Genomic DNA, 20,915 nt, shown 5'->3' with positions numbered 1-20,915 from the left:
CATGCCTATATTATTATTCATACTAAATACATGAATAGCTTGAATTGGTACTGATTGGTCAAGAGTTAGATTATTTAATATGCCTTAACGCATTGCATGGGTTGAGTTATTATGAATGGAGGAAGATCAAGCAATATATCTGCAAGAAAAACGGCAAGTTTAGAGCATAGTTGTGCGACAGTTCTTATCTATAAATTGTTGTGTATTCACAGCCAAATGGAAAATTCCATTTATGGGTACTGCTGTGAATCTACAATCAAAGACTGATTCCAACGGCAGGTTTAAGCTATAGAATCTACATGCAAAAATCAAGTTTTATCTGCAAGACTTTTGCTGTGAACCTATAGCCAAATGCGAATTCCAATCGCGAGGACTTGTTATATGTCCACAGCTAATGTAACCGTTGTTATCTGCGAACCAATAGTGGTTTATCCACAATGTGGCGTAAGGAGTTCTGGGAACTCCTACTGTGGTGTGTAACGGTGAGGTAGGAATTATTCTATTTAAAACCCAAAATTGTATGACATCATTTAAAACATGTGCATACAAATCTAAAAATTATGTTATGATACATATGCGTGAATCAATATACATATGTCTATACATGTATGAAATATGATTATTGTACAATTTTGATGATTTGATTATCTTGAAAACAGTTATTGTGATTTCTGATATATCAGAGATAGTTGCATTTGAAAAATCGATATATGAACTGAATTGCTATATTTGATTATTCTATGCAATGTTAATAAATGTGTCCTAATGAGTGTTGCATTGATTTTGTTACAATGGACTCACATTGAGCATCAAAGCTCACTCCCCCTTTAATTTTGTCCTTATAGATAACCCACCAGGTTAGGACGCGAGCACGACATCTAGAGGGTCTCAGCACAATCCATTTTATCTTCAATTATTTTAGGCTTAATCTTTTGTTTATTTTATTATTCAAAGATTGTGATGTTTTATTTGATCAGTGGCATGAGATTTAAGACTCCGAATGTTTTTATTGTTGCATGACATTTAATTTTGATTTTAATTAAGACACTAAATTTTTACTATTAATTGAACCCCAGTTTCTATTAAAAACCCAAGTAAATTTCATCTTTTCCGCAGCTAAAGGATAATTAAAAAGTTAAGCAATAATGAATTCACATCTAAATTAAGTTTTTTATTAAACTAAATAAATGTTTTTAAATCAACTATTTTAAAAAATTACGATAACCCTGTTAGGCCATCTCGGTGGCTGATGTAGTCTTTCAAATTCGGGTCTAACGTCTAGGCCAAGTTGGGGAGCTTACAGGGATTGTTTTTATAATAGCTTTTTGTGTCATTATCAATTGTTTTTACAAATTAATTTTGCATTCATATGATTAGTTAATTTTTATTTTATTTAGTGTCACCAATGTATGAATTCGGTTAGAAAAATTACAAAATATCATTTCATAATTAAAATAAGTCATATTATTAGAGGGTAAGTTAGTTTTTTTCCAAAACGTCAATAAAAACTTACATATTGTGAGATTTAAACCCATATTGTTTACATCAATAAAATATTAATTTCACCACTAAATTAAATATTTATCTTGATATAATATTTACATTTTACTTGTATTATGCATATTTTATTAACTTCTAGTATTGATAATGTTGTTGATTGAGTTGGTGTCAGAATCAACTTGACACAAACTCAAGATTGATGACCACACAATAATAAACAATTTAATGCATTTAATATTCTTAATATGATATATTTACATGTTTAAACTTCATTTTACTCGCAATTTAATCTCTCTTTTTCATTTTAATATCATACATATTTCATATGTTTTATTAATTAGTTTCAAACCATACATTTTATTATTTATTGTATATTATTTTAAATTAACATTCATGCTTTAAATACGTAGTTTCTGTACATATACCAATATGAAAGAATTTCTAGTATAAATAACAGTCCACTTTGTTTTTTACTGAAAGTAATGGTGCTTTTAGCTTTAGTGAACTTCTTTTTCACTGAAAGCAATGTTATTATTAGTTTTAGTCCACTATGTTTTCTTTAAAATTTGTGTTGATTCTTGTTTTCTTTGTTTTCTTTGAAAGTGGTGGTGGTTTTAGGTTTTTTGCTTCTAATCATGTTTTAGTGTCACTAGTCGCGGATAAAAACCTATGATGAATTCACACAAAGCATTCCATGGAGGTTAACTAATTAAATGGGGTTAATTTAAATCACTCGAACTAGCTCAATTCGTGGAACACATGGAGATGCTCATCTACTTGAAGCCTTGGTGACCCAATGAAACACTCTAGTGAAACTAGAGTTACTAGGGTAATTATTATAAATTTTAAGGGATAAAGATGTATAAAGTTTAAATCCATTAGGACTCACATATTGTAGATAGACATTGATCACCTTTGTTGATGTAATTCAATCTATATCGTTGAATTTAGTGGAGCTCAACTATAAATAGAGACATTCTCCCTCATTTATAATCATTTCATTCATATTTTTAAATATATTTGAGAGCATTTACTCAAACACTTGGTTTGCACTATTTTTATGTGGTTTTTCTATTTGTTCGTGGCTTATTTCTCTTTCAAGTTTACTTTCACTTTGCTTTGGTGCCTTGGAGAATTTCCCTTGTGAATTCTCACTTTTCAAGAGTTAGGCTGACTTAGGCGAATTTGAAACAAAAAGAATCACCTAAGGCTACACAATTTTCTAGACTAAAGTTCTAATCTCATAACAATTGGTATCAGAGCTAGTGTTCGAAGGTGTTAGTTGATATGACGAAAAGAGTAAACAAGCAGAATGTCACAATGGAAACTCGTGCTAGGAAGAACAGAAAAAATAGCAGATCGAGAGATATGTTGTTGGATTTTGAAAGTCGTGTAATCCATTTGATAAATCTATATGTGAAGTGAAGGAAACACTCGAGGTAGTAGAGGGACGCATTGATGAGTTAGACCAGATGAAAGAGCAGTTCAAGTAATATATGACGGAGGCCCTTAATTCCAATATGGATGCGTTGCAAGCGCTCTTCAATACTATTGTGGGTAAGCTAACGAAAAAGAATGATGCTCTCGAAGCAAGGATGATATAAAGAAAGAAAATGAAGCCATAATGATGACTTTGAACAAAAAATTTGAGGACCTTAAGGTAGAGCTCGTTGTTTGTAGAGTGGTTGTGGGTAAATGAGTGTTGGGTGTGACACTGATCCATAAAATTGATGTCCCCAAACTGGAGAAGTTTAAGGGGGCAAGGTCCGCAAGGAAAGTGGACAACTTGTAGGAAATTGAACAATACTTCCGTCCCATGGGTATGAAGGATGATGATGGTAAGGTAAATATTGTTTCCATGTATTTTATTGATGTCGCTCTTTTGTGGTGGCGTTGTAGGTCTACAATTGAGAAGCGAGGTGAAATCGAAATTAAGACTTAGGAGGAGTTCTAGAAAGAGTTCAAGGATAGTTTTACCCACAATATGCCAAGAAGGAGGCTCGAACTAAGTTGCTTCAATTCTTGCAACATTACACAATTAAGGAGTATGTGAAGGAATTCAGTGAATTGATGCTCCAAATCACGAATCTGAGTGAAAATGAGACATTTTTCTTCTTCATGGATGGGTTAAACAAGACTTGGAGCATCAAAGGGTCCAAGAATTATTGAAAGCCATGATCGTGGCAGAATCCTTAATCGAGCTTATTCTGAGAAAAGACAACTTTGAGTCTTCCAAGCCCAAAGATAAGGGCAATGGCGAGGGAGATGAAGAAGGACAAATTGAGAATAGCAACGAAAATGGTGGTAAAGTGAAACCATATAATGGAAAGCAGAAACCTAACAACAAATCGAAAAAGTCGGTGAAATTCTTCCTTTATGGAAATTTACATATGGCAAGGCATTGTCCGAAACAACCTGTGTTTTTTTACATCAAAATGGATGATGAGCTGGACAAAACATCGATGAGTCTTGGTTCGTTGAGTTTTGCCAAAGTTAATAGGGTTAGGGAGAATAAAAAGAAGCCAATGACGTGTTTCTTATGTTGTGGCCCGTATAAGATGTGTGACTGTCCAGAACAATCCAAGATATCCGTGATCAGTAAAAAAGTTGAAGGGAAGCCAGAGAGTGAGAATTTAAAACTTGGGTCAATGATACTCAATTCTAGAAGAGTGAAGAGAGATCATAGGTAGAAAGGGTTGATGTTTGTGAACATCGGCATCGTAGATCGTAAGAGGAGTGCTCTTGTTGATACGAGGGAATCAAACTTGTTCATATCAGAGAAAGCCATGGATAAACTTGGTCTTTCAGTTAGAAAATCGACCAAAAAGATCAAGACTATAAATTCCAAAGAGTCCCAACTGTGGGAGTAGCACAATGAGTTTAGCTACAGATTGGTCAATAGAAAGGCAAGGAAGACTCCAAGGTAATTCACTTGATGATTACTGTTGGAAAAACGAGTTTCGAAAACGTAGCAAAAAATAAAATTAGGGAAAATATAGTTTTAAAATTTTTTCTAAAACAAGATCTTGGTTGTGATATCTAAAGTAATAAACACATAATCAAAATTGTACATTTTCAATTTGTCTATGATGAGCGCTTCGATTGAGTAGTCTTCTTCGCTTTCCTCAAGCTCACGTCTGCTGAGTGTGAGCTCGCTTCGAATCAAAAAAATTTTCACAAAAATTGCCAGTGGAGTAATTTCGCAATTTTTCTAAACTTTTGGGTCAAGTTGTAAATCAGAAAAATATATCTAGAAATTTTCTGAAATAATCTCTTCAAAGAATTTTCTCCCTACAACTTTCTCTTGAATTTATGTGTAAAATAATGACCCAAAACTCTCTTTATATAAGAAGAGTTTAGAAAGCTCAACTATGATTAAACTTAATAACTTGAATATTAAATTAGTATAATGATAAATATTAGATTAAATTTAACATTAAATCTTATTAAAATAATAGAATATTTAACTACAAGATAAACATTAAATTAAATTTAATATTAAGATAATACCTTTAATATTAAATTAATAAAATACTATTAAGATAAACATTCAATTAAATTTAACATTAAACTACTAAAATAATATTATTTTTGGATTAGTTAATCTAAAATCATATTCTCTAGTAAAGTCTTAAAAGGAGTGTAACTATTACACGACTCAACCACTGAAGATCAACTACCGCTGGCCACTGGAACATCGTCGTTGTAGCCACCGACACTGCTATGTCCAGTGATGTAGGTGTGACACCTTTACGACATCCAAAGCCGGTTCGATTACTATAGGTTCAATCCGAGTCAATGATGACCCAACCAGTTTGGTCTAGCCACCGGTTGGACCGTTAGCCCAGTTTCACATACACAGCCCAATTTGACCAAGTTTTGGGTCTTGGTCTCGGTTTTAGGCTCCCGAGCCCAATTTATGATCTTTGGTCCAATTTTCAAGTTCAATTATCAATTGGGCCAATTGTCTGACTTGAAAATTAGTTTCCAAAAAATATCATATTAATTTTAATTAATTTGATTAATTTAATTTTACTTGATCAAAATTAATTTTCCTAAAAATCACTTAGATTTTCCAAATTTATTTTCTAAGAAAATTCTTTAATCAAATTCTCTAATTGAACAATTCTCATGACCACCTAATTTAATTCCACATCGAATAAATAGACTCAATTAAATTATTTCCAAAGTCGTAAATTTTCTTCTGATTCAAATGTAGTCTGATCAAGCTTTTATTGAGCTAGCGGAGGGACCAATCAGACATATACAATTAGGCTCTAGTAATTTCAATTATGTCCAAAAACATCATTCTGATAATTTACAATTTACTTAATGATGGAGTCAGTCCACAAGAAGTACCATGATTGAAAACTCATTAGTGTATACTCTTTACAAAAGCAATTCATCCAACTACTTTGCCCAATGACCTCGTCATGTGTGTGTTACCCTCATATGATATCCTTAATTCATTTGAGTTAAATCCGTTCACTTAATACAATCCTATTTTATCCCATTGTCACCATTGTGTCTTCTTAATGATTAATATGATCACTGTCAACAGATAACTGTGATAAATTGCTCGTTCGAGAATAAGCAACTCATGACCACGTTTCATATTTATCAATCCACACAATGCCAATGAGAGGATATCATTAACTCTTTAATTGAGTTATGAATTCCACTATTGCTAGTAAAGCCACGTCATACACAAGTCATGTACCCAACATACCGGCTATGAGCTCAATCATCTTTAGAACATAAGCATCCACTTATATCAAAGCATATGAGTTGCATACACCTGGTTAGTGACTAACTTAAGATTTAGGCAAATGACACCATGAATGTCACAAGTGAATTAATTCACAAACGGATTCAGAATTAATTCATCTTAGGTCCACTCCAATGTATCATTCTACCAATGAATACATCTATGTCTCTACCCTTGGAGTCAACTGCTCCAATAGCCAAGGCTAGCCATCTCCCCAATTGAAATTGTAGACGACATAATAATCCTTCTTAGTATTTGAATCAAATACTCACTTCGATTCTTTTACGAGATTACGAACTTACTTAGATTATCTACTAAAGTAAGTTGTCTTTCTCCCAATGTAAATGTTCTTACAATGCCTCTTATCTTCAGTTTGAACTTAGACAATCAATGAACTAATATTTTCTTGTCACAATTTCTCTATGTATGCAAAATATAAAAGAAAAAATACAAAAGACATAATAGTGAAATGTGAAATTAACTTTATTTATTTATTCATCGTTTAAATAAATAGAAAACAATTATATGTTTACTATAATATGGGCACATTTTCCAATAATTACGACTTTGTTCTTAGCTTGAATTTCCTTGACAATATTAATGCTTTATTGGTTCCTTTTGTCGATTTTATATGTATCTTGGATACTCGACAACAACGATGTATTTGTGTCGGTGAGTCAAAACGTAAGAGGTGGGTGGAACCAAGGTATTTTCGGCAATCCAACTAGTCTAGGATGTTCATTGTGGTAAGAAAATTGAGTTGGTAGATCAGAGTGCTACAAACACCCCCTTAGAAATGCTAGAGGGGCGGAAAACTGATATGAAGCTTGTTGAGTTATCAGTGAGGCTACCATCTATGAGAGAAGTGAGTTGTGCATTAGACTTTGTGGGAAAAGTAGTGATGCAATCTTGGTAGTTAAAATGAGAAAATGCAATGAGTGGGGTATATCTTAAACTTTTTCCTAGTGTTTTTCATAATGACTTACCATTGGCTTGGCAAAGGCACAATGGTCCTTTTAGAGTTCTGAAGCAAGTAAGCCAAAGGACTTACAAACCAAAGTTGGCAGGAATACTCAAGGTTAACCCAATCTTCAATGTGGGTGTGCCAAAGCTTATTTGTGTGGATAAAGGGGATCCAGATCAAGGCAAGTCATAATTTGGGCAAGCAAGAGCGACGAGCTTCTGCAAACAAAATGTACTAAGGGGAGTAATGGTTCAAGTTAGGAAAAGACGGAAGTGGAGGCAAATATTTCAAGGGGCAGAACAAATTGACAAAAAAGCTAGTCAAGAATCATTTAAGGCATTAAGATAGTTTGAAGACGAGTCAAACTAGTGTCATTCCGAGTACGCAACGAAGGCATCACAAGAATGGGTGGGGAGAATGTCATGGGCATAGATCAAATCTTGTGACAAATTCACACAGAGTGTCTCATGGAGGTCAACTAATTAAATGGGGCTCACTTAACCCAATTGAATTGGCTCGACTCATGGAACACATGGAGAAACCCATCTACTTGAAGCCTTAGTAGCCCAATGAAACACTCTAATGAAACTAGAGTTACAAGGGTAATTATTATAAATCCTAAAGCATAAAGTTGTATAGAGTTTAAATCCCTTATGACTATCATCTTGTAGAAAGCACTAATCCATTTATTGATGTAATTCAGTCTATACCGTCGGATCTGGGGAGCTCAACAATAAATAGATGCCTTTCCCCTCATTTGTTATCACTCTATTCATATTGTTGAATATATTTGAGAGCATTTACTCAAACACTTGGTGTGTGCTATTTTTTGTGGCTTTTTTGTTCCTTTGTTGCTTCTTTCTCTTTCGAGTTTGCTTTTGTTTTGCTTTGGTTCATTAGAGAATTTCCCTTGTGAATTCTCGCTTTATGAGAGTTAGGTTGACTTAGACAAATTTGAAGTGAAAGAATCGCCTAAGGCACGCAGTTTGCTAGACTAAAGTTCTAGCCTTGTGACATTAGCATATACATGAATTTGCCAACACTATAATGGTGTTCACAAAATATGACTCTAAGAAAGGGTGTAGCCAAGGAGGCAACGGCCTTTCCCCCTGACTAAGTGATATAATTATGATTATATTGCATCCCAAATGCCAATTATTCAATTTAATCCCTTTTAGCTTTTATTTAAATGGAGCAATTGTATTTTTGACCTTTTTTAAAAGTTTAACATTTAATTTAAGTCATTTTAATACAATTTTTTTAACTTTGGCCTCCCAAATAATTTACTTTTATCTCTCCCCCAATCACATACCTCGTGACTTTGCTCGTGACTCCCAGATGTTAAGGAGGATAGGCCATTTAAGACTTAACTCTTTGTGCAACATTAATGTGATAGGTCTCTTAGGGCTTTTGCCAGCAATTTCTTAGTTGATTAGTGTTCATTATGAAAGTGGTTGTAACACCCTTAACCCGTATCCATCGCCAGAATAGAGTTACAGAGCATTATCATAAAATCGTAAGCATTACCATAAAATCGTAACTTTAAAACATACATTCAAACCTTAACATAAACATGTCATAAACCATTCATATACATGCATATCGTCCCTTAAACGAGCCCTCGAGGCCTTAGAAACACATTAGAAACGATTCAAGACTAAATTAGAAACATTTGGAACATTTATGAAAAATTTAGAACAATTGAACTAAAAGGGTCACACGGCTGTGTGGCAGGCCATGTGACTCATACGGCTGAGACACACATCCGTGTCTCAGGCAGTGTAACAATCAAAATAAGGACACAGTCGTGTCCCAACCCGTGTCCATGCCTGTGTAACTCTTTGAGTTTGGTCACACAGCCAAGCTACATGCTCGTGTGTCAGGCCGTGTAACGCTCGAAATGCCCTCACACGCTCGTTTGCCAAGCCGTGTGCTAGGTCGTGTAACTAGCTGACTTGGATGCCTTTGAAACTTACAAGGGACACACGGTCGTGTCACATGGTCATATGTCACACATTGCTGAGACACACGCTTGTGTCTTAGGTAGTGTGGACACGAAATTTGCCAAAATGAAGCCATTTCCATCACCCATTCCAAACATGTACCTACAAGCAATTTGCAGTCATGACCAAATCACCAAAACACACAAAAACATATAGAATATGACCAATTCACTAGACCATTAATCCATTCAACCAATATGCTAATAAGGCACCTCAATCATAATCAATCAAACATACCTAAACATAACATAATTGACCATATTTCATTCATTTATACTCAACTAGTTCATTTCTATCTCAAAACATAACATAACTTGACCACATTGCAATTGTACCATCACTTACCAATTTGGCCATTGAAACATGCATCAACTTAATCATATTAACACACAACCACAAGGCACCAAAAGTTCCATAATCCAAAGTAACATTTACATGCCAAACATATCAACTTGTCATCAAACACAAATTCACATATACATGCCCTTATAACCTTGGCCAAAACATCAAAATCTACCGATATAATCGCTGGATAGTGTGATAGGTCTCCGACAAGCTTTCGAACTGATTGAGCTTCTGATAATCTATAAAAAAAGGAAAGAAAACTACGTAAGCATATAATGCTTAGTAAGGTCGTAAATCATGAACATAACTCGCCATTTCAATGCATAACTTTATAATTTAAACATGATACAATTCAACCACAAGCTTGGCACAAGCCTAAGCATCATCAACAACACATGTTAGTGCATCAATTCATAATTCACTTGAATTAACATAAGATAAGTCATTATACATGAACAACATCACTTGAAATCATCAAATTCATGAACATAAACATCCTTTCATTGAACATTTCATTTTCATTCCTATTCATAGTTTTCATGACATAAGTCATTGGAATACTTATCGTTCCTTCCCTTTTAATACCCATTAAACCATTTAGAATAACATCGGATACATAGGAAAGCTCACACAAAGTGTGCAAAACATATGGTCGTAACCTTTCCTTTTCTTCTTCCTTTACATTATAGCTCATACGAGCTGTAGAATGGGTCTGCTCACACAAGATGACGGTTGGAATGTAAGCTATACAATGCCGCTCACATAAGCTAATGAGCATCTGCAACAATTGCAGGACCTCAGCCATTGGTAGGACATTTAAGACTAGCACCCGAAACATGGTAACCCTAATGACATGTCATTTGTATCCTATATATTCCTAAGGTTCAACCGGGGCTCGATAATCATCGTAACATTGTTGGATTTCCACCATTTATTTATATGATAAGTAGAAAAATGAAATATGAATCAAAATAACATTAAAAGATTATTTAAACATACGAACTTACCTCAATTACAAAGACGTCGAAATAAGATCAATTAATCTGAGGCTTTAGCTTTTCCTTGATCTAGATCCGTACGAGGTTTATCTTGATCTATATAATTAAATTTAATTTATTTAATACTCATACTATTTAATTCAGTCCAAAATTTATACTTTTGAAAATTACACTTTTGCCCCTAATATTTTAACTTATTTACACTTAGTCATTATGCTCGTAAATTGAAACTTAAGCAATTTCATCCACATTTTAGGCTAGCGAATGCACTACAGACATCTACCAACACATACAAACCATCATTTCACAATTTCATCATGTACTTTTATCATTTTTACAAATAAGTCCTTAAATAACAATTTCATCAAAAATCACTTTCCAAAACTTGTTTATTTATCAACAAGGAATCATAATCTTTCATTAAACTTCAAAAATCATTCAAACATGTTCATGGAAAACCCTAAAATTTTAACAGTTTTGCAAATTAGTCCCTAGGCTAGCTAGATTAAGCTACAACGATCCCAAAAACATAAAAATCATTAAAAACGGAATCGGAATTGTAATGCCCTGATTTATTTAACTTTTTTTTTTGTGAAATTTGTCACAAATGTGTATCTGCTTCAGTGGCTAAATGTTGTGATTGTGTGTTTGAGGTCTTGAGTTCAAGTCCTACTTTTGGAAAATATGTTATTTTTAATCCTAGCCTATTCCTGGGCCGTTTGGCTTATATTTTATTTCTAGTCAAACCATATTAGAATGGGCATGCTGGTTTAAGTGGTAAGGTGTTAGCTTGCCCAAAGGTTTCATGTTCGAATCCTCGTGTGAGCTTAGATGATAATTGTTGCTTCGATTGTCTGACAAAGGTTCGGTGGAGTTAAAATTCTGAGGTAGTTAGATGTAGATTGAGGTGTTGGATTTGGTGGGGTTATGTTGTTAGTGGGGGAGTTAATCGATGATTTTAAATTTTTTTCCAAATTTTAATTAATTAATTTTGTTAATATTAATTTTTTTTCCAAAAAAAAAGTACCTTCTTGATTTCACGTTAGTTTTCTATTTTTTTTCCTTGTCTACACAATTTCCTTTCTTTTTCTTCTTCCTCTCCTCTTGCGTTTCAAACCAAAAATCGGAGGTTACCCTTTTGTCGTTCAACCTCATCTTTTGTGCAAATCTCTATTTCGTTGGTTTTGGTAAGCTTGGGTAGGCGTGGTTTTACTATTTATTAGTTAGTGTTTATTGGGGATTCTCGTTAAATCTCATCAATTCTTGTTTAGGGGAAAGGAAAAATGCAATTGGTGCTTCTTCAGCGAATTGAGTGTCGGGTGTTTCTGGTTCATTGTCGGTAAGTGTACGAATACATTTGACGCTATTGTAAGACTATGTTTTGGAATGGTTTCTTGTGTAAGTTTCGTAAATTTTACTAAAATTGGGGCGTTGTAATGCTGTTTTTAGGTGTCGGCGGTCTCTAGATTGCTTTTGAATCAGAATTGAATCAAGTGTGTAACAAAAACGTGAGAAAACGTCATTTGGCGAAAGTCGAAAAACTGGCCTATCGACGTGACACAAGATTGTGCCCGGCACGGCCGTGTGACGGGTGAGTGTGTGGCCGTGTGGGTCACATGGCCTAAGCTAATATGGGCGTATGGGCCGTGGGCCAAGCCATGTGGGTCACACGGGCAGGGCCAATTTGGGCGTGTAGGCCACACGGGTTGGTGAGCCCAAAATTCAGTATTTTTCTCTAGGGTCGCACACGTCGTTCCGATCTATTGTGGGCCTTCTGTAAGGTCGGTAAGGGCAAAATAAACCCTAATGCATGAAATCTGCTATTCTAATAGACTAGTTTGAGTACTAAGAAGTACAATATGTATGATCTAACTGCTCTGTATAAACATATGTAATATCTGTATTCGAGCATGCGAGTCATGTTAATTTTGATATATCTGTTGATTTGTTATCTATATCTGTGTATAGGGTGGGACATGTACATGTGGAAAAAGTATTCTGTGAGGTGACATTTCGCCAATATACTAGCAGCATGGATGCGATTTATTCTGATAAGTGTCTTGTGGACACTATGTTATGTGTAGGGATGGTGGGTGTTTTATACCCTATGTGGTGTGTTGGGATGGTCGGCGTTAGTGTATAGAGAATGGGGGTAGGACCTTGCATTTCTACATGATTCTGTTATAATCTAATTCTGTTAAAGACTTAGGTCCGTATCTGTTTTGTTATGTGGGAAATTTGAGTTTACATGTATGTACGTTTCCATTGAGTTAAACACTGAGTTTTTGAAAACTCGCATCTTTTTGTCTGTTCTGATCAGGTAATCCTTAGGCATAGGCGGGTCGAAGTGACAAAGGCTTAGCGGTGACCACTAGTCCGTGAACTGTTTTACCTAATAGTTAATTTAATTTTCTGGTTTTTCTCGAGAGTTTTGTAAATATGGGACTCTCTGAACTTTTGGTTTTCTTTTATTTTTTGGATTTGATTAAGATTCATGCGATGCTCAACAAAACAACTGTTTTACGCAATCAAATGTTTGACAATACAAATTGGGTTTTCAAGATATAACGACTTCTGAAAACCTTCCGCTGCAAATTATCGTTTTACTTGAAAGAGAAAACAATTGATGGTTTTAGTAATGAATATAACGACAGATTCTTTAAAGTAAAAAGGTACAATGTTTTAAAAGAAAAGACGGATTTCTAAATTTCTTCGTAACACTTCCAATTTCGACTATAACGTCTAAGCCGGGTTTGGGGTATTACAAAAATACATACATGCAAGTAAAAATGAAGTAGTCGAACCCTAGATATTCTCCCCCTAGAAGAATCGATTGAAGAAGAAACAATTTGAAGATGATGACACTTTTTACTTATTAAAATTTATCTTTATTTACCATTTTACCATTTTACCATTTTGCCCTTTAAAAACATTCATAATTTCAATAAAACCAATACTTGAATATCCACTAACTATATAAATGGTTTATTTATCATCAAGTCCTCTTACATTAAATTTTTATAGCTATTTGATACCGCTAACTTATAAAACTCTACTTTTACACCTTTTACGATTCAGTCTTTTTCACTTAATTAAGCATGCAAATGTCAAAATTTCTTAACGAAATTTGTATACAATCCTACTAACTTATCATAAACATTAAAATAATAATATATTATTTACTCGTCAGATTTGTGGTCCCAAAACTTCTGTTCTGGTTTTACTAAAATCGGGCTATTATAGTAGTTTGGTGATGGGGGGCTAAGACACAATTATCAGTAGTTGATCAGTGATGCATCTCTAAATTTTTTTGAATTCTTCTAGTATTGCGGTTACTACCAATTTGTCAGTTTTCCTTTATTTGAGCTTTTTTTTTTATAGATAGTAACATTTATGCATCAGATTGTAGTGCTTTATTTATTGATTGTATTGTATGTCATATTTATGTAAATTATAAGTATTTTCTTTTAAAAAATTAAAAAGATCCATATCCTTTTTTTAACTGTAAAACTTGATACTATCAAATATGGGTGAGCGAAATTCGATTCGACTCGAAAAAATTAAAAAAAAATTGAATTTCAAATTATTCAAATCGGGTTAATTGAATTCATTGAGTTAATCGAGTCAAGTTGAATTATTTTTTTCGAATTTTGAATTCGAATCAACTCAAGTTTTCGAATTTGAATAATTTGAATAAACTGGATATTAAACTACCCCACCCCAACCCCCCTTTACCCCAAAAATTAAATCTCCCCAAATTTTTTATCCCCCTTACCTCCAAAAGTTTTTACTTTCTCTCTCCCTTTTACTCCCAAAAATCAAAATCTCCAAAAAAAACTTTGATTTCTCCCCCTTTATCCCCAAAAATCAAAATTCTGTTTTTTTTCATTTGTTGGTTTTATTTGTTCACTTCAATTTTTTTTTGTATAATAATTTTTAAAAACTTTAAAAAATATATTTTTTTTAAATTACATAAAAATAAAAAGCACTAAAATCTTTTTTAATTTAACTCGAACAAATATATTTAATTCGATTTGATTCAAATTTCATCTCACTTGAATCAATTTGAGAAAATTTCAAATCGATTTAGGATGATAAAATAAGATTCGTCAACTCGATTAACTCAAAATTTTTCATTCAATTCGATTGAACATTCACCCTTCTCGTCAAGATATATATATATATATATATATATACTGTGAATCGTTTTAATTTTATCAATATTTTAAAATGTATTTTATATATTTACATTCTAATTTTTAGTTGCTTAATTATATATATACAAATATACTTCAATTAAGCCCAATAAAATATATATTTATATGCAAATATCAAATTTAAAATAACGCATCAAATTTTATGATTTAATTTAGATAAATTATCTCCTTAATCACTTTAAAATAATGTTATTTATATTTTGGTCACTTAATTATTGAATTTAATCACCATTAGGAAAATTATCTAAATTAAAATAGTTACTCACCTTTTCCCTTAATGGAAAGATAGTGTGATCAATTTTTTTAGATAAATCTCAAACTATACATGAACTATGGTTTAATGTGCAATCTGTATGTATGAACTTTGATTTTATGCAATTTTATATATAAAATTTTGATTTGATCTAATTCTTGTAATTTATTAACACAATTATTGATATGATATTATTTTATGTTTTTATCCAATATAAAAATATTTACATTTATCCAATATAAAATAAATTAATGTATTTATTTTTAAAATTTGTATGATTAAATCACAATTAAAATTTTAAGTATACATTTGAACTACAATTAAAATTTCACGTGTATAATTGCACTAAATTAAAATTCATGTATAAAATTACACATTAAATCAAAATTCATGTATAATTTTGAGATTTATTTTTTTTTCACCTGTTTTATTTATTTTCCATGTAATTAAAACAATCTAAATTGAAAATAAATTCACGGTGACTCCTTTACCAATCTTTTAACGGGTCAAATCCACCCACCACCACCATCGTCGCCCCAAAATCCAACCGAGATATATCCTCAGCGTTCGGTCCGCTCACATTGACCTGCTGCTGTTGTTGTTGATATCGTCCCAATCTCGTTTCTTAACCCCACTGCTGCTGCCACTTTGCTCATCTTTAGAGTTGTGGTGATGATGGTAGTGATTTTCTTACTGTTGAAGCTGGGGATGGTGATGAAGATTGAATTCTCGTACATGAAATGGAGGTGGAAGAGAAAGGTCATGTGATGATGAAACTGGATCCATGCTATATAATACTTTGTTTTTACAATCTCGAAGCGATCTCAACTTACATACAAAAACAGGAATCCAAGACCAAAAACAGTGATTAAAAACACGCAAGAAAATAATAAAAAGCTAGCCTTTAGAAGAATTAAAGGAAGATAGTGGAAGCAAAAGAGACTAAAAGAGCATATATGTATATAAATACACACACAATAACAACAGTCAACAGAGTGCTTGGATTCAACAACTTTTTTTTTTTTTGTCTGTTGCGAAGCGGTCATCCATGGCGAACTCAGTTCCTACACAACTGCGAGTACACCAAGACTGTGAGCTCACCATAACTGCAAGCTCATCAATAGTGCGAATTGCGAGCTCACCAGCATTGTGACCTCTCCAGAATTACGAGCTCAACAAGATTGCAAGCTCACCAAACTTGAGAGCTCACCTGCGAGCTCCTTTGCAAGTTGCCAACTTAGGCGGAAACAACAATAATTTTTTATAAGATATTTTTGGTTGCTGATTAGATTGAAATCAGCCAATGAAAAATCAAGTTAAATTAATCAAGTTTCAAGATTTATCAAGTTATAATAATTTTTTTTATTATTTTCAACTTATTTAAGCATAGATGCTTGTGTAAATTGATATGTTGGGAATGAAAAATTAGAAGTTTATAATTCATATATTTTGTATCTCAATACATTCCTTCATTAAAAAATCCAACATTTTCTTGCTTTGCTTTGTGGGTTTTGATCTTTGAAGTTGTTTAATGGAGTAGTAGTAAGGACACCACCATCCTTTGGTTTCAGCTGAATTCCATCATGGTTTTGCACAAGATTTTGGGATGTTATGGAGAAATTAAAATAGAAGATGGAGGGTTTAGGGTTAGATAAGTTGAGATGGATATAGTAAAACAAATAGAAATGCACCAAGATTTTGACTAAAGTAAAACTCAAAATTGAGTAGTATTGAAATTATACAAATAGATGGATATGGATAATATGGTAAAAGTACCATAAAATCCCATTTTCTATTGAAGAAAAATAAGTACATTATTATTGTTAAAATTTGATATTTATATATAAAGTATAATAACAAATTTAATCTTCAATTTTATATTTATTCGATTTGACCCTTATTATTTTATTGGAAGTATATTAAAAAATTTGAAACTAATATGGCTAAAGGGTTTAAAAGGCCTTAGTATAATTTTATTGGGTTGGTGTTGTTATTTTTAATAAAAAATATAATTTTAAAAATATATAGCTTTTTTAAAATTTTATTTATAATTTTATGATTTTAATAATTTTAAATTTTAAAGAGGACTAATTGATTTTTTAAAAATTTGACTAATTCTTTTTACCCTTTTAACCTTATTAATTTCAAAATTTTCTAATTTATTTCCAATAAAAAGTAAGGGTCAATTTTAATAAATGTGTAACCGTTGAGAGTTAAATATGTAATTATACCTTACATATTTTGCTTACTCATATAATGTCCAGCGCTAATTTACCTTTTTTAAAATAGAGGAACTAAAATTCAATCCAAGGTATAGGGCATGGGGTTTGTAGTACTTTTACCTAGCTAATACCATTAAGCACCGACAACCATGTTGAAGGCTCTTCATCATACAAGACAGGTCATATTCGCAATAAGGGGCCAATTGAGACAGATGTGCACTTGAATTCTAGAGTTAGAGATGGTTGTAAACTTTCTTGACATTACGAGTTTGACGTAGACATGAATAGGTTTTGAATCAGTCAACTGAGCCACATTCATGGTACAAGGGCTATAAATAACTATTTGAATGTGGAACAATGGATGGTAATCACAATTACAAGGGTTAAAAATAACTATTTCAGAAGTGAAATTGGAATCATATCACGGTATTTACAGCCGATGCCTAGTATCTACCCAACCATCCTGCCAAGAAATGCAGATGTGAGCAGGAAAATATTCCTTGCAACCACTACATGCAGATCTTGTACTCATTACACTGCTTATGCTTAACTTTATTGTAGTGAACTATACATATATTTATCTTGAAGCCATGCGTACACACCCTGTTGGCCAGTAACACAATGGCTAGCGTCCATAGCCATTGTAACCTCTTTTTACCACCCAAAGCATGAAAACCGACTCTTAGCATAGCTAATGAGGATGTTCATGTTAAGAGGGAGAGCAACCAGAAGAAAACAATTTCTATTTTAGCTGCTTCACTATAAATAAACCCCAAGTCTGCTCTAACAATAGCCAGCAGAACCATGTTTAAATGCCACAGAAATGATATTACGCGCAAAGAATAGAGACACTGTGAACATGGAAGACCAAAAAACAAAACCCTTTGGTCAATTCAGGCCAATATATGGTATGCAGCAGGGTGACATGTGGTCGTATTTGAATTAAAATATTCCACTAGCAGTGTACCAAACACCAACACTTATTTATGCCTTAAAACATTAACATTCTAATAAATCAAGAAACAACAACCTTCTTGCATCTTGCCAAAGACTTCCAATCTAATCATCAAATACTTAGTCCGGAGGACAGGGCTGTCAAATTAGGAGTTATAAGCATTACCGTACATTTTTCTAGCTTGCTTCAGCCATTATCATGCAAAACAATGACAATAGTCCAATAGTGGGATGACAAGTTAAATGCTATTATATTAAAATCATTAAGCTCATCAGTAAGCAAACTATTACTCTTAATCCTATCTGATAAACTCACAAGCAGAACCCCCACAACCAAGAGGATGACAACAGAAATTTTGAATCAGTACTAGCAATATTACATGATAACAGATACTTAAACAACACCGAGTCTCTTATCTCATAAGAAATGCCGATTTCAAACAAAGATGGAATGGTTTTAACTCCAATTCTACAGAAATTTAATTACTAGAACAAGTTGATTGATGACACCCCTAAACCAACCATAAACCTAATCATTGATAACGTTAACCAACCAAGCTATTAATGCCCGACATTCTAGTAAACTAGAATCAATACACCATTGAATCTTTAAGGAGCAACCAGAGCTACAGTAAAGGCCAAGCTGGCTAACTAGCTTGATTTTGACCCCAACTTTTCAACCAAATGAAACACAAACGCACCAAATTAGACCTCCATCAATCATCAATCCCCCACCTATGACACTTGCACTTGAGCATGACTATCGAATTTGAGTGCGTCCTACATGAGTATGTTCAATTTTTCAAAACCTTTTTCATATACTTGGAGGGTTATATCTCCATATCCATGTCTAAACATTTATCGAGCAAAGTGCAAGACAAATGTACTACAAGAAAAATGAAGACTCAAAGCAACATAGACCTCTATATTCACTAACAAGTAACGACCAAAACATGACTTTCTACAACAATTAGTATATTCATATACCTAAGAAATATTTGACCGGAAATTCCACCCAATATTTCATAAATTCCTATCACTGGCCTCAGAAATAACTATCATAAAGCCTCATCAATAAATAGGAAATGAATACAAATACAATGATATAGTAAACAGTTTAAAACAAAATCTAATCTCATCAAAATCAAAATCAAAATTTGAAAGAAAACTAATACAGCATCCAAATCAAGACAATCTAACTCGTAATTCAAGTTCAGATCCAAATCTACATACAAAGAACAGTAAAGCAACAATTGAATATTTTAATCTAAGATGGAAAATGTAAATCCTTTTGATTTACCACAAGCTAAGGTAAAAAAATCATAAGGACATCCTGCTTGAAAGCTGTTGTTCACACGCGAGAGGCAACTGCAGGGGCTGCCGCAGCGGCAGCAGAGGAGGCGGCGCCACCAAGGAAAGAGAGGAATCCGGTGTTCGCAGGCTCCTGATCGTCCAAGAACAAGTCCTCTGGAACCCTAAAAGCACCATGTATGCAAACGATAGCGACGCCAACCAAGAGGGCGGAGATCAAGAGCGACCCAACACTGGTCAAGAACACGACGAAGACGGTCAACACCACCAACGCGCCAAGCGTCTCACGATCGGAGAACGTACGGCCGAAGATCACGAGAGGCTGATCCGACGGTCGGAAGAGGTAAAGGAAGACCCAAGCGGCAAGGAGGCCGAGGAGGACGAGGAGAGAGAGGGGATGCGATAGGATAGAAAAGGCGAGCACAACCACTAGTAGAGTTATATAATTGACTTTGAAGTAAGAGAGGTTTTTGCGGATCCGGGAATAGGCATCAGTTAGATTATCGGGACGAGCCATGGCGGACCGATCAATGAGTTCATACCATGGACGGCGTTGGGAGAGTCCTTGACGGATCGAGGACGTGAAGCGCGAGAGGAACGCCCTAAACGCGGGCGTGGCTATCGGGGGCTGTGATTGGGTACCACCACCGGCCGTAGATTGAGACGTCGTCATCGGAATGGTCGCGGGGGACGCCATGGGTCGCGAGTGAGATCGGTGGAAAAGGTGGCGCGTGGGATTCCGCGGTGTTTGCTGGCAATAGCGTTTTGAGTGTTTACAAGGTGGTTACGCTGTTTGTTTATTTTTGTTGTTATGATTATGATTCCACGGTAGATTGGTTATTTATTTCATTCAAGTGAACGGTGTGATGGAATTTCAAGTGAGCTCGTCTGCATAGGGATACAACTTCATTGTCATCTTCTCACTTACTCGGTTTTCTTTTCTTTCTTTCATTCTTACGTGGTTTGACTAGTTGGACTTTTAAAATTAATATATTTAAACTTTATTTATACTAAAATTATTTAAATTAAAAATATTATTAAATATGGTTTAATCACTTTGGGATAGAGATAGGTAGTGGTCATGTCCGTTATTGACATTTTTGGGTCTTAAGTGGAATAATAAATTGGGTTTTTTTTAAAAATTATAAAATAAAATACAATAAAATAAAATCATATATTAATAATTTGATTAAAATAATATATTTTATGACATTAAGCGAACAATATACTTTTCTAACAAAATAAAATATATATATTTTTCATTCAATCTACTCCTATGTCATCAACTACAAAAACACAAAAAATTATAAAAAAAGGGGTTCTACGAGCATTCTGAGATGTAAAATCATTAATGATAACATCAACATTAATGTTTTCCAA

General features: G+C 33.6%; 1 protein-coding gene across 1 annotated transcript; it reads right to left on the bottom strand.

Moving 5' to 3' along the window:
* Positions 1-19,340: 19,340 nt before the first annotated feature.
* LOC105773902 (PRA1 family protein B1) lies at positions 19,341-20,434 on the bottom strand. The gene has a single exon (XM_012596097.2). It carries the CDS (start codon positions 20,230-20,232, stop codon positions 19,576-19,578), a length of 657 nt encoding a protein of 218 aa, XP_012451551.1. The 5' UTR covers positions 20,233-20,434; the 3' UTR covers positions 19,341-19,575.
* Positions 20,435-20,915: the final 481 nt, after the last annotated feature.

Source organism: Gossypium raimondii, chromosome 6 (assembly GCF_025698545.1).
Source record: "Gossypium raimondii isolate GPD5lz chromosome 6, ASM2569854v1, whole genome shotgun sequence".
In the NCBI taxonomy this organism is placed as follows: Eukaryota; Viridiplantae; Streptophyta; class Magnoliopsida; order Malvales; family Malvaceae; genus Gossypium; species Gossypium raimondii.
The sequence above is the reverse complement of the archived record's forward strand: the minus strand, read 5'-3'. Positions and strand labels throughout refer to the sequence as shown.